Genomic DNA, 12,264 nt, shown 5'->3' with positions numbered 1-12,264 from the left:
CTTGATGGAGGTGGTCTTTTAAGTGAATCTGCTTCAAAACCTCTAGATATATTTTTCTTTAAAACGTGTAGGTTATCTTACCGTATGTATATATCAAAGAGTATTCGCCTCTTCTTCGTATTATTTTATGTAATAATACGTCATAGAGCACTTGACTGCTTCCAATACACAAATGACTTGAGAAACTCCATCACCTGGAAGAAAAAAATAACAAATTATATTCACTTTGTCAATGGCAAACACAACAAAAGCAAATAGCAACATCATAAACCAGCTAAATTCAAAGGTAAACGCGGCATATTATCAAGATACATTAGGTAAAGAATGGAAAAACAAAAAGAAAAAATAAGAAGCCTAACTCTGATTAAGTCTCAAATAAATTCATTCAAACAACAATCTTGGCAACATGACTATTCTATAACTTCTTCAAATGAAACAAAGTATTTCATGATTATAAATGGGTTTAACATAAAAATGCTTCAGAAGGAGAATATTATGTACCTCTAATGGATCCCTTAGAGAGTAAAATGCTTTGCTTTCCTTGGGCACAGCTGAAACCAATATGCCATAACCACGATTTCCCTCTCTTAAAACCTGTTACACGCCATTAAGTTGACTTGTTAGATAATCAGGAAACCTATATGGAGTTTTTTCGGAAATTAACACGACGGTGAGTCGTATATTACCGCAAATGCATCTTCATCTGTGCGGTCATCTCCAACATAAATCGGAAGCACATCATCACAATTACTTAACCCTGAAATATTTTTTCCATTAATATAAAATACAGCTTTTCTAGTGATACTAGAAATGATCAGAGCACATGTAAGAATAAGAAGGAAATATATGTACTCACCAAGAGATTTAAGTAGAAACATGACGGCTTTCCCTTTGTCCCAGTTGATCACAGGTCGGACCTCTAAAACCTAAACATGGTGCCCATGGAACACACAAATTAGAGAAGTAATAGCCTAAGAAGAACAAGCAGTAAATAGTGAAATTCATGAAAAACAATGTGGTCACCACACGTTGGCTTAAAAAAAATTACCTTCCGCCCATGAGTCAATCGCAGACGTGGATAGTGTTTTATGATTTCATGGACACAATTTGCAACTGTATCCCAACTCTACAAAAAGTCCACAACGTTTCAAAAAAAATTAACAACATAAGGCAAAAAATATTGCCACTGTTAGCATCAAGTTGTCAAAACTTCAGTGCTTAGCAGAAACCTTTACCTTCTCTTCTACATTACGGTAATGAACAGAGATGCAGAATTTGTTGTTCTCAATTTTTACTCCCTTAATCTCCTTGGTATTCTCCATAAGGGAACTAAAAATCTGTTCATACACAATTAATATGAAATTGTATATTACATCAAAGAGAAAAACAAAGCAAAACTTCTGATCTGACCGTAGAGGAAAGATGTTTACACACCTCATCAATCATAGGCAAAAATTCCCTAGCAGGCTGAAAAATATTAACTTCCTTCCCCTATATCCAAAAGGAAAGCATATCAAAAATCAGTTCACAAAAAGAATTAACATGATGGGGAACATAAGTAGTAGAGGAACATTAGCATCACACTACCTGCTTGCTGGTGGACATTATATTGTTTGGGTGATCACCAGATGTAAATTGTTCAACAGGACCCATGATGTCCATTCCATGACTTCCAGCGTAATACAGCTCTTTCAGTCCTACAAACTCGTAAACCTGAATAAGTGGGAACAAACAATTGTCAATACTATAAGGACAGTGGAATTATAAACAAACAGAAAACTGCCATGGAAGAATTTAGACTGATATCAATGTCATTTTAAAGAAGAAGATCAGCAAGTAACCTTGTCACGGCTTCTTCCACTGATTATTGCAGTAGGGATATGTTTTGCCACCTTTTTAACAACAGCACGCATCTGAAATTTACAGAGTGTCAATGTGAATATGGAGGAAATAAAATATAATTAAGTTTTAGCTGGAAATTTCACATGTTGTTCATCTGAGAATCTGTACTTACAGCATCAGACATGAAGGCACAGTCAGGGTTGTCCACAATTGGTGAAAGAGTTCCATCATAATCTAGAAACAAAGCTATCCTCTTGCCTTTTGCACAATTCGTTATTTGTTCAAAAGACGTAAGTGCTGATGGATAATGGAGCTGCAAAAATCAAAGAAAGGTACAAGAACAAAGAACCACATTATATAACTTATCAAAAGTTTGTCAGACAAAATCCCATATAAACTTAAACGCGACAACATACCAGCCAAGTACGGTAAGCAACATCAGCATCAGTTGATGCAAGGTCATTGTTAGAATCCTTGATTATCTTCCTATGAGGAGGAGATGAAGCTTTCATGGCATCCAGCCAAGAATTAGCACGAACATCATCAAGTATTCCAGTTTTCTTCCGAGGAATGTTTAGGAATAAATCTGAGGAAAAGGCTGCTGAAGAGTATGGCAACATACTGGAATGCACACCCATTCTTGACTTGTTTAGGGGCACAGGATCAGCGAGAACAGGAGCAGTATGATTAGATTTCAGGTCCATTCAATCAAGATTTGTAGCACAATCTATAACGTGGAAACTTTGTAAAACTTAATCCCCCACAAAAATGCAAAGCAATATGCTTCAATCTTCAACTCAAATATCCTTCTTACCCAACCCTTTTATCAATGAAGAACCACCTCTTCAATGTTTTCTTGTCACAGCTATTTAGCGAGCAGTCCATCAAGCAGCAGGCTCCTGAACACTAAATCATCAAAGAATGTGTTAAGTGAAGAACCCATAGAGTCTAATGCCCAGAAGTTTTTTTAAAATAGAGAGAGAAAAAATTTGTAACTATACCTTCTCATCTCCATAGCCACGGTGTCTGTGAGTGTGGTGACAGAAGCTTATCTGTAGAAGATTAATTTATAAGAGTAAAAAATGATTAGCTTTCTGAACCAGATGAAAAATTCCTGCCTCCCACTTGATGTCAAGAAACAAGAGGCAAAAAAAGAAACTGATGTTGTAGTATACTGAATAACAGAATAGAATTAGAATTAGGTAATTTGGATGAACAAAGATAACATATTCAGAAATATTCTAATAAAACTAACTCTTAAAATAAAACAATCCCATTCCAAAAATGAAAAAAAAAATACAATTTAATATCACTGCATCACCAATAACTACTTATATACTTTGTAAATAGAACTTGTAGGTTAAAAAAAGGATTTTGGCAGAGTTGGTAAAGGAGGAAAACATATTTTTCCACTGTCAATAAACTTACACACTCCACTTTTCTTTTTCCATTACAATGTAATTCTTCACCAGAACAATTTCTTTTACAATGAGAACGAGGGCTTAGGTATAACAGTCTCCTGTTTCAATTTAAATAATAACTTATATTACACATAAAGTGCTTCCTTGGCCATCTTCACTTTAGGATATTTCATCAAAGTAGAGACAATGAAATGTTTTCTTGTTTAGTCCTTTCCCATGATAACATTAATGCAAAAGTTACTAATACATTTTTTTATTTAACCCGCTAAACTCCCAACTTTTTATGCCTTAAAATGGCAGAAAGATGGGCGACCTAAAATTTTATCATTCCTACATCAATGTCAAACACAGAGATTGCAAACAGAACAATAAAATATGTAACATACTAAAAAGACAAACCAAAGAATCTGCAAAAATCATGGACAAAATTAGAATTGAAGGGAGAGTTTTATCGAGATTAGACAACAAATTACAGAAAAGTAGCTGTTTTGACAACAATAAAGATAAATTGCAAACAGTCCACAGAATCTGTTTTGTGTTTAACGTGGAAGGCCCCCCATGTGATTTCAAGCAAGTTCAAACATTGTTGGGTTACCTGAATCCTAAGCTCCTATATGAAATATGTAAGGTATCACATATAAAAATAAAATATATAAAAAATCTCACTCAGCTGACAGAAACCTGGTAACTTATGTCCTCCTTGTGGTTAAATAATTTCACACAGCAATGACAGAAAGACAAGTTAAACATAAAAAATACGGTCTTAAAAATCATCATTGAACCAGCTACATCACACTCAAATTTAAAAGCATAAGCAGAAAACAAACCACAAACAATAAACATGTACACAAGATAATGACAAATTATAAACAGTGTTGGACATTAAAAAGTGGCCCACAGAAATAATATCTGGTAGAGAAAATACCAGCCATAGGTGGTTGTATACAATAAAAAGCTCTGTTACCCCACATAGTGGAAAGCAAACAATACCATATGCAACCACACGGGATGGTCCTACAGCTACACAAGCAGCATTAAACATGAAGGACCCAATTCACAATCAATGATGTTAATTCATTATATTTATGCAAAGAAAATCAAAGTTTCATTTCATGTATCACTGTTACTTGGGTTGTTGCTATCAAACATTCCACCAAAAATAAAAAACCCCTCTTGTGGAATTGTCAAATGTAAGGTGAAGATTCAACCTTGGCAAAATTGGCATTTGACCATTCATTTATGATTTGTAGTGAACAGACGCCAACAAAACACATCAAAACTTGAGAAATCGAAGACCAAAACAAAAACAAAATCGCATCAAACGTTTTCAAGCACAGCTTCAAGATACACAAATCTTGTTCAATCTCAAACAGTATTGCGGTTGGAAAACATTGGAAAAACTGAATTAACCAACCATCTGAATGAAAATACCATATTTACCCTCCTAAAAAAGAAACAAGTGCGTGCATTTCTCTGTATTCTTTCCAAGAAATGAACGACTAAAACGTGTAAACGCATTGCGTACGGATACGAGAACTGTAAAAGATTAAAATAAACCGCGGAGTACCTGTCGTACGAGGTCGAACGAAATGGAGAAATGAAACACGAAACAATCTTCAAATGCCGAAAACCGGTATTAGCTAATGTTATTATTCTCTCTACAAGAACAGAACAAAGAAACAATACGTCATTGCTTACACAAGCGAAACAAAAGATTGAGTGTTCGATAAAACGTTATTCATTGAGCCGAACCTTTCGTCCGATTCTAAAGCTCTGCCGAAATATGAAGGAGCGAGAGAGAGGGATTAAGAAATGAAAATAATATGATAATAAGTAATGAACAAATTTAGCAAAGAAATCGCAGAGAACAAGAACGAGAATCAAGCCAGATATCGTATACGAAACCCGAGAGATAAAGAAAAAATATAAAAGAGAAGGGCTCTAGCACAGCGTTCCGATATTTATAGAGTTTCGGGTTTGACGAAACGTGGTTTACAGGGTAAACTCTCGGTTGTTGAATCGGGAACACACCACCTAAATTAATTTATTCGCGTTTACTCACGCCTTCTGTGACAGCGTATAAGTTACCAGCCACGGGATGGGCGAGTGGAAGGGTGAAAATGGAGGGAGCGCGTGATGATGTGGGTTTTGTGAATTTAATTTGTCAATAACAGAAAGAACCGGAAAGGGAGAAGCTTCTGATTAGTTTAATAAAAACGGTCTAACGTCGAAGGGGTCCACAGGAATCTTGGGGAGGAAGGACACGTGGCTTAAAGACTTTGCGGCCAAAGCGCGTGACGACACCTGTGACTGAGTAGGAGCTGATGTGGCCACGTTTGGAGCGGGGCCCGCCACGTAAGTGCTGGACATGTTTAGAGACGTGTCGTCGCTTTCAATCACAGCTGGGTGGTCGTCGGTCGGTGACGGACCTTGTGTTTAAATTATAGCAGCCAAATACGTGGACCCACGTGCCAGGTTATGGGACCGTAGGGACCTACTTGTTTTAAGAAATAACAGCCACAATGGTTCCCACGTGTGATTGACATTGTTATTCTACCCACATCACAGAACAAAAATACTTTATAAAATTGTTTGAAAAATATACAATAAAATAATAAATAATTTTTATTTCATTTCTAAGTATCACTTGGTCGAGGCATTATCAAAAACATTTATTGGTGATGTAATGTTGCCTCTTGGACCCTTGGTGAAATCTTAAAGCCAATTTCATTTATAAATAATTAGCATCATATTATTTACAATACTTCCCATGTGCATATAATATTTTTCAATTACATTATGAATTTAAATCTTATATTATTAGGAATATTAATATTTTGATTAAAGGGCCAAAAATAAAATTGTAGGGTTAGGTCGGGGCGGGGTGATATGCACTTTGCAGGACAGCAGGAGTAAGTAAACTCGTGTGGGTTGGCGGGAGGGAGGGGCCCAGTCCGAGCTGGCGACAGAAGCTTTATAAATATATAATTTTACTTGGTCAAAGATGGATTCCGACAAGAGAAGTAAGAAATTAAACTGAGATTTGATTGAATGGGGCTGGGGGTTAGGTGAAGTTATGTAGTAGTGTAAGTGTGTATATTTTGGAACTCAAAATGGAATCTTCTAATTCAACGCCGCGGTTTTTGGTATACTGATTTTGAATACAAGGAGAAAAGTAACCATATATATATATATTTTTTTTTGATAATCACAGGTATACAAATAGATCTCTTTTAAGTCTATTAAATACCCTATAAGCTCAAATGACTAAGTAAATTACAATATCATTGTGGTAGATGACCATAAAGTTTGAATTCAATAACTCAAGGTAGGGAGCAAACCTCCTTAACCACCAAATTGACCCCTTGGAGTTTGTTTTTTAATTTTCTATCTTCATATATCCTAAGCTTAATATTATCAGTAGACAAGTCTGACATTAATATTGTTGTTACGTAAAAACGCAACAGTCGGAGATACCCAATCGACCACAATGGGATTGGGTAGGATGCGTGTTTGATTAAGAGTAACCAGCTTGAAATAAATTTTATTGAAAAGGTGATAAGAGAACATAGACGATTTTTAAAATGGTTCGGTTCAAGCCTACATCCATTGCTATGTTATTGTTTTGTATTTACTTTACACAAAAAGCGATTACAGAGAAAAAAAAAAAAACACGTAAAAGTGAGGTTAAACCCTTTCTAAGTGGATTTCCTGTTCTTGTGTGAATAATCACTCCTCCAAAACTAAGGTGGTTTCTCCTTTTTATACACTCCTTCTGGCAGTGGTTGGGACTGGTTATAACGGAGTGAATTACAGATATAATCCCCCATAATTCGGATCTGAGTCAAGTCTCGTCATACTTAAGTGTGAATACGTACTCATGCTTAATATTGATGAACTTGCTGGTGAAGTCATTTGATGTGAGGACAACACGTGAGGCTACTTTGTCTGTCATACTCTAGCATGGTATAGAGGATAAGTGACATGAATCTAGTCGTCCAAAATAATTATACAACAAATATCATGTACAAGCATAAATTAAATAAATTTTTAATTTTAATTATCAATCTCTTTTGACTATCTAATAATAATGGTAATATAAGCTCTTCTAGATACATCATAAAAAGAAAAGATAGTTAAACCCACCTAAAAAGTTAGAAGTAATCTAATTTGTGGGTTTGTAGAAATGGTTTGATTGATAATTAATTAAGCATAGAAAATATTAAAGAGCAGCCAATAGGGTTTTAGAATTCAGAGCTTTTAGTTTAAGAAAGTTAGGAAAACGTGGCCACCAACCTGGCAACCTTAACTATATTATTAAGAAAAGAATCTCTAGTGGGATCTTAATTCTCAACCTTATTAGCCATTAAGTTTGACTTAGACCAAGTTGTTTATACATCTATGTGACGTCATTAGAATCTAATTTATATTCTTAATTAATTAAATAAACAAAAGAGAAAAATGCATTTTCACACTTGAACTATAAAGATTTTGGCTTAATTAAATCTTTATGTATAATAAACTAAATAAAAAATAATAAGAATCAAGCTGGCGTCTACATCAAACAATAAATTATAACCCAACGTGAATCAACTCAATTTTATAGACACAAAAATTATATATTTGCTTTTAAACATTGAATCAAAGCCCACCAACAGACGCAAACGCAATTAGGAAAAAAAGTTGTTTGATTAAATATTTAATAAATAAATAGCAAAATATTTGAAGATTTTATTTGAAGGAACAAAAGTCTTGATTTTGCCTTTAATTTTGGAAGGTGATGCATGGGACATTAAAATATGACATGAGCAAGCATGGCTGAGTCACATTCATATAACGTTTTGACTTTGATTTTTAATTACCCCAATACTCACGGTGGTTATTTTCTTGGATTGCTTGCCGACTACTAGTGAATTGTATGGCAATTGTCAAATTAAAAACTTTATGATTACGTATTTGGTATAATAATTGTTTGAAAAATTCATTACATTTTAATTTTAATAATAGCCTAAAGACAAGTTATAAAGCTCCGTTTGGTTCATTATTTGATATTTTTTAGAATAATCTTTTGAAAAAAGTTAAATTGGGTGGGTATTATGATGTAGGATTTAGAAATTAACAAAAATATCCCCTATATTTGTTTATTGACTAAACACTCCTACAATAAAATATTAAAAGTTAACAAAAATACCCCCAATCCACCCATTAAATATAGACAGCCGGAGGGTAGCCGGAGTGTTTTTGTAATTTCTAAAAAAAATATTTGGGGGTGTTTCATTAAATTAATAAATTTAGGATGTTTAAAAAAAATTAAAAAATATAGAATAATATTTTAGGAATAATGACATTTTATTGTTTAACTTTTTTAGAAATACTAATAATAGTATTCCCAAAAGCGAAACAAACGAAGCCTAAATCTAAAGGATTGATATTCAAGCCAAATAAATTTGACTGGGCTAGCTGATTCATCCTTTCTTGTTGAACAAGGCCCATTTAAAATGATCGGCCCAACACCCAAATAGTTAGTAATCTTTCAACTTTGATTACAGTGGCTTTATTTATTGTTCTCTAAAGAAAATTTTATTAATTTTGATATTCATTGCAATATAATTATGATTTATAATATCATATAGTCATAGAGACAAATATGATTGTTAAAAATTACAGTGGCTTTATTTATTGTTCTCTGAAGAAAATTTTATTAATTTTGATATTCACTGCAATATAATTATGATTTATAATATCATATAGTCATAGAGACAAATATGATTGTTAAAAATTAGTGGATCCAAAACTTTTTACTGCACGCAAATTAGAAACTGGAAGATGGCAAGCTAGTGTTGGAGAGAAAATGGGTGAACAGAGAAAGTGACCAATCTCGTGCCGACAATACAGCTTGGTGCCCTCCACCGCATATGGTGGTCAAGGTGAGTCCTTTATCATAAGTCTCCACCCACCCAGCTACTTGACGCTTGTAAAACCACGGTCTCCATTCTTCCATAACTGGTAACCCTAATTTGTTTACACTATATCTTGTAGATGTCACCGGTACTCTTGCATCCTCGTCACCACTGTAGTATTAATCATTTATTAATTTTATGATAAACCAATCGACGAGGTTGAATAATTACTTAAAAAAAAATTACTATAAGAGTATTAATGTTTGAAAATGTGGTACCTATAGGTCTAGATGTGCATTCTTGCGTCTAAGAGCTTCGAAATGGACGGCAACACAGTCGCCGGAGAGTTAGTCCATTTAGTAAGCTGAGAACTGAATAATTACATGAAAAACAATATGAGAAAAATAAAAAAATTGATACCATTTGGGTCTTGTATTTATCTTACAAATTAAATGTCCCTGCATAGAGTGTAAGGATAGGGCAAATTGGTCACGTTGGCATGAAGTGCCCTTTGAACCTCTTTTTGGTTGAAATACTTTCTTACATAATTGTTTACACATGGATCAAACGTTGATGGTATCTCAAATTGATAGTCCTAAAATCAAAATATTAAATTAAATTAAATTAAGTTAAACATGTTTATGTATATATTATATTGCAAATTTATGATTCTCTTAAAGTGTAGTTCACTTAATTACTTCAAGGTTTGAAGAATTGGTGGTGGCAGAAAAGTTAAGGACGCAAACAGGAGAGTAGATGTTGAATATATCAATGCCGGAAAAAGCATCGAAGAAAGCTTTGAGTTGATCGTTGCATCGACTACTTGTATGAGGAAGCTTAAAATCTTCACAGTCTGCCTTTAAGCTTTGGTAGAGTTTGTCTGATATGATTCCGTGACTCCATGCATAATCCACAATCCCAAGGGTATCTGTTTGATCGTTAATCACAGCATTTCCCATCTGATTTTTTTTTTTCAATCAACATTAAATTTCAATTATTAGTAATTTATGTATAAATTAACTAATTTATGTGGAGTGTAGAAAACAATTTTAAGTAGGTTGAAGAGAAGATAAATGTTAATAATGTAATAATTAGGTAATAAGTAGTTTCTTTCATGGCAAGCCACCCTCAATTTTAAAAAAAAAAAAAATATAATAATTACAATTTTTGGATTTGACCCAACCTAACAGAAAATTAATGGACAAAAATATTAATGTGCAATTAGTTTTTATTTTAGCTCACCCTAACAGAAATTTCTAGATCCGCCCCTGGTTTTTTTGTGTAAATATAATAGCAAGGGTTACTTACCATGAATCCTTTGAGATTGATAAACGAGTCTTGGGTAGCTCTTGTTTGCTTCATAAATAAGATCAGCAAGTTGAGGAGCATAGTGTCCTAAATAATATAGAAAGAAAAGCAAAAATCATTTCTACATGATTAAGATATTATAACGAAATTAACATGTCAAATTTTTTTTTTTTTTTTTTACATTATATATTCCAAAAACAAAGGAGAATTACACATGGGCTATACAATTTAATGAAATTTTTTTTTTTTTAGTAATATTATTATTTCAAAATATCTTGTGATAATGAAAATATAAATATAAAAAAGATTATGCAATAAAACCATACCACCATAACTCTCTCCAGATCTAAAAATCATTGGATTTGAAGTCGGGAAACCTTTTGAACCATCCAAGTAAAATGCAAGAGTGTCATTGGCTACAACTTGATCACCGGTCTCAAGTAAATCATTAGAGTTGTTGGTGTATGAAAAGCCTACGCTCACCGGTGACTCAGGAGTAGAACATTTGCAACTAATTCAATTTTAACAATAAGAAGTGAAGGTTAGAATTGAAAAAAAAAAAAAAAGGGTAATGATAAATATGGAGGAAGATGGCAAATTCGAGATCGTCATTACCTTGATTCCAAGAGTATTTATTGAATGTGAGTCGATTTATAATATAGCTCGACCTTCGTACCAAAAATGGTCCGATTTCTTGTGCAGCTCCAAAGGCCACTGATGAGCAGCCATGTCCCCCATTTAGCCAAATTACAAGAGGCTTAAGAGCAGGTTCAGTTTGAGCTTCAAAGAACCAGTAGAACATTGCCTTTTCATTTTGAGTTTGAAGTTGAATATAGCCAGAATAGCTCGAATCTCCCCAGTGGTTGTCCCGGCAAGTTTGTGACTTTGTCGGCGGCCCTTTGTTGAGCTTCTTCATCGGCAGCCATGGTGGAAGCCACCAAAGTGGTTATTAGAAGGCAAAGTAGCAAATGCCTCTCCATTGCGTCTTACACTTAAGTGATGAAGTTTTGGATGCCCTACATGAGAGTAAAGAGTGCATTTATATAGAGAAGAAAGGAGATTATACTGCCCTCTAATTATGGAAGAGATTTTGTTAGGTTGGATAAAATATAAAAAGTGGTTTTAACTTATTCTTATACTAGAAAATTCTACCCATCTTATTCTTTTAATAGAATATACAGGAATAAGGTAGGTTTTAAGGTACAACTCTTTCCTTGTAGAGTTAACGCACCTTTTGTTGGGATTTTTTTACATCTCACATGAATCACAGTGAAAGATACTTGATTTTAGGTTGGGCTTACTAGAACTTGTGGTGTTAGGTTGGAAACTTTATAACTCCAATTATATTTTTAATTTAGGAATTAAAATAGAGTTACGCAAGAAATTAACTAATATGAACATATTTAATTAAAACTCCGATGAACAAGTTTATTATCTATTTATCTCTTAAATACAATGAGCGTTGATATATTAATTCTAGGCTATTCAACTGAAAACCCAAAATTGAACTCTTTAATTTAATACTCTATCAAGAAAGCTTCGTTAAATCAGTTTGATTAATTGTACATTAAAATCCTATCTATACGGCAATTAATAGCATGTGTGTCCTCATTGAATATCAATTGTTGAGGTTGGGAGAATTCACCGTTTACCCTTTCATTTACATCTTAATCCGTTGAGACCATTTTTCATCTAATGGACGATTAAGATTGTCACAGTTCATACAAATATAAACACAGTCTCAGTTTGATGAATCTAATCATCTAATACTTGGCCAAAATTATTATCCGAAA

General features: G+C 33.7%; 1 protein-coding gene and 1 pseudogene across 1 annotated transcript; both read right to left on the bottom strand.

Annotated features, from left to right (window-relative positions):
• LOC116126566 (trehalose-phosphate phosphatase A-like) lies at nt 1-5,194 on the bottom strand. The gene is made up of 14 exons (XM_031412241.1): nt 5,016-5,194; nt 4,831-4,921; nt 2,844-2,894; nt 2,259-2,748; nt 2,015-2,155; nt 1,842-1,913; nt 1,588-1,713; nt 1,435-1,491; nt 1,236-1,337; nt 1,049-1,126; nt 857-926; nt 687-757; nt 502-594; nt 1-194 (listed from the first exon to the last, which is right to left on the bottom strand). Exons 4-14 carry the CDS (start codon nt 2,544-2,546, stop codon nt 141-143), a joined length of 1,152 nt encoding a protein of 383 aa, XP_031268101.1. The 5' UTR covers nt 2,547-2,748; nt 2,844-2,894; nt 4,831-4,921; nt 5,016-5,194; the 3' UTR covers nt 1-140.
• A 3,877-nt stretch (nt 5,195-9,071) lies between these two features.
• On the bottom strand, nt 9,072-11,451 carry LOC116126538 (annotated as a pseudogene).
• Nucleotides 11,452-12,264: the final 813 nt, after the last annotated feature.

This window comes from Pistacia vera, unplaced genomic scaffold (assembly GCF_008641045.1).
Source record: "Pistacia vera cultivar Batoury unplaced genomic scaffold, PisVer_v2 Contig180, whole genome shotgun sequence".
Lineage (NCBI taxonomy): Eukaryota > Viridiplantae > Streptophyta > Magnoliopsida > Sapindales > Anacardiaceae > Pistacia > Pistacia vera.
The sequence above is the reverse complement of the archived record's forward strand: the minus strand, read 5'-3'. Positions and strand labels throughout refer to the sequence as shown.

What these genes read in the sequence shown, in the direction of transcription:
- LOC116126566 (XM_031412241.1), bottom strand. Translation starts at nt 2,546, where the DNA reads ATGGACCTGAAATCTAATCATACTGCTCCTGTTCTCGCTGATCCTGTG. An exon ending in GTGGAAGAAGCCGTGACAAG is followed by an intron (nt 1,714 to 1,841) that starts GTTACTTGCTGA and finishes CCACTTATTCAG; the next exon opens with GTTTACGAGTTTGTAGGACT. An exon ending in CAGATGAAGATGCATTTGCG is followed by an intron (nt 595 to 686) that starts GTAATATACGAC and finishes GGCGTGTAACAG; the next exon opens with GTTTTAAGAGAGGGAAATCG.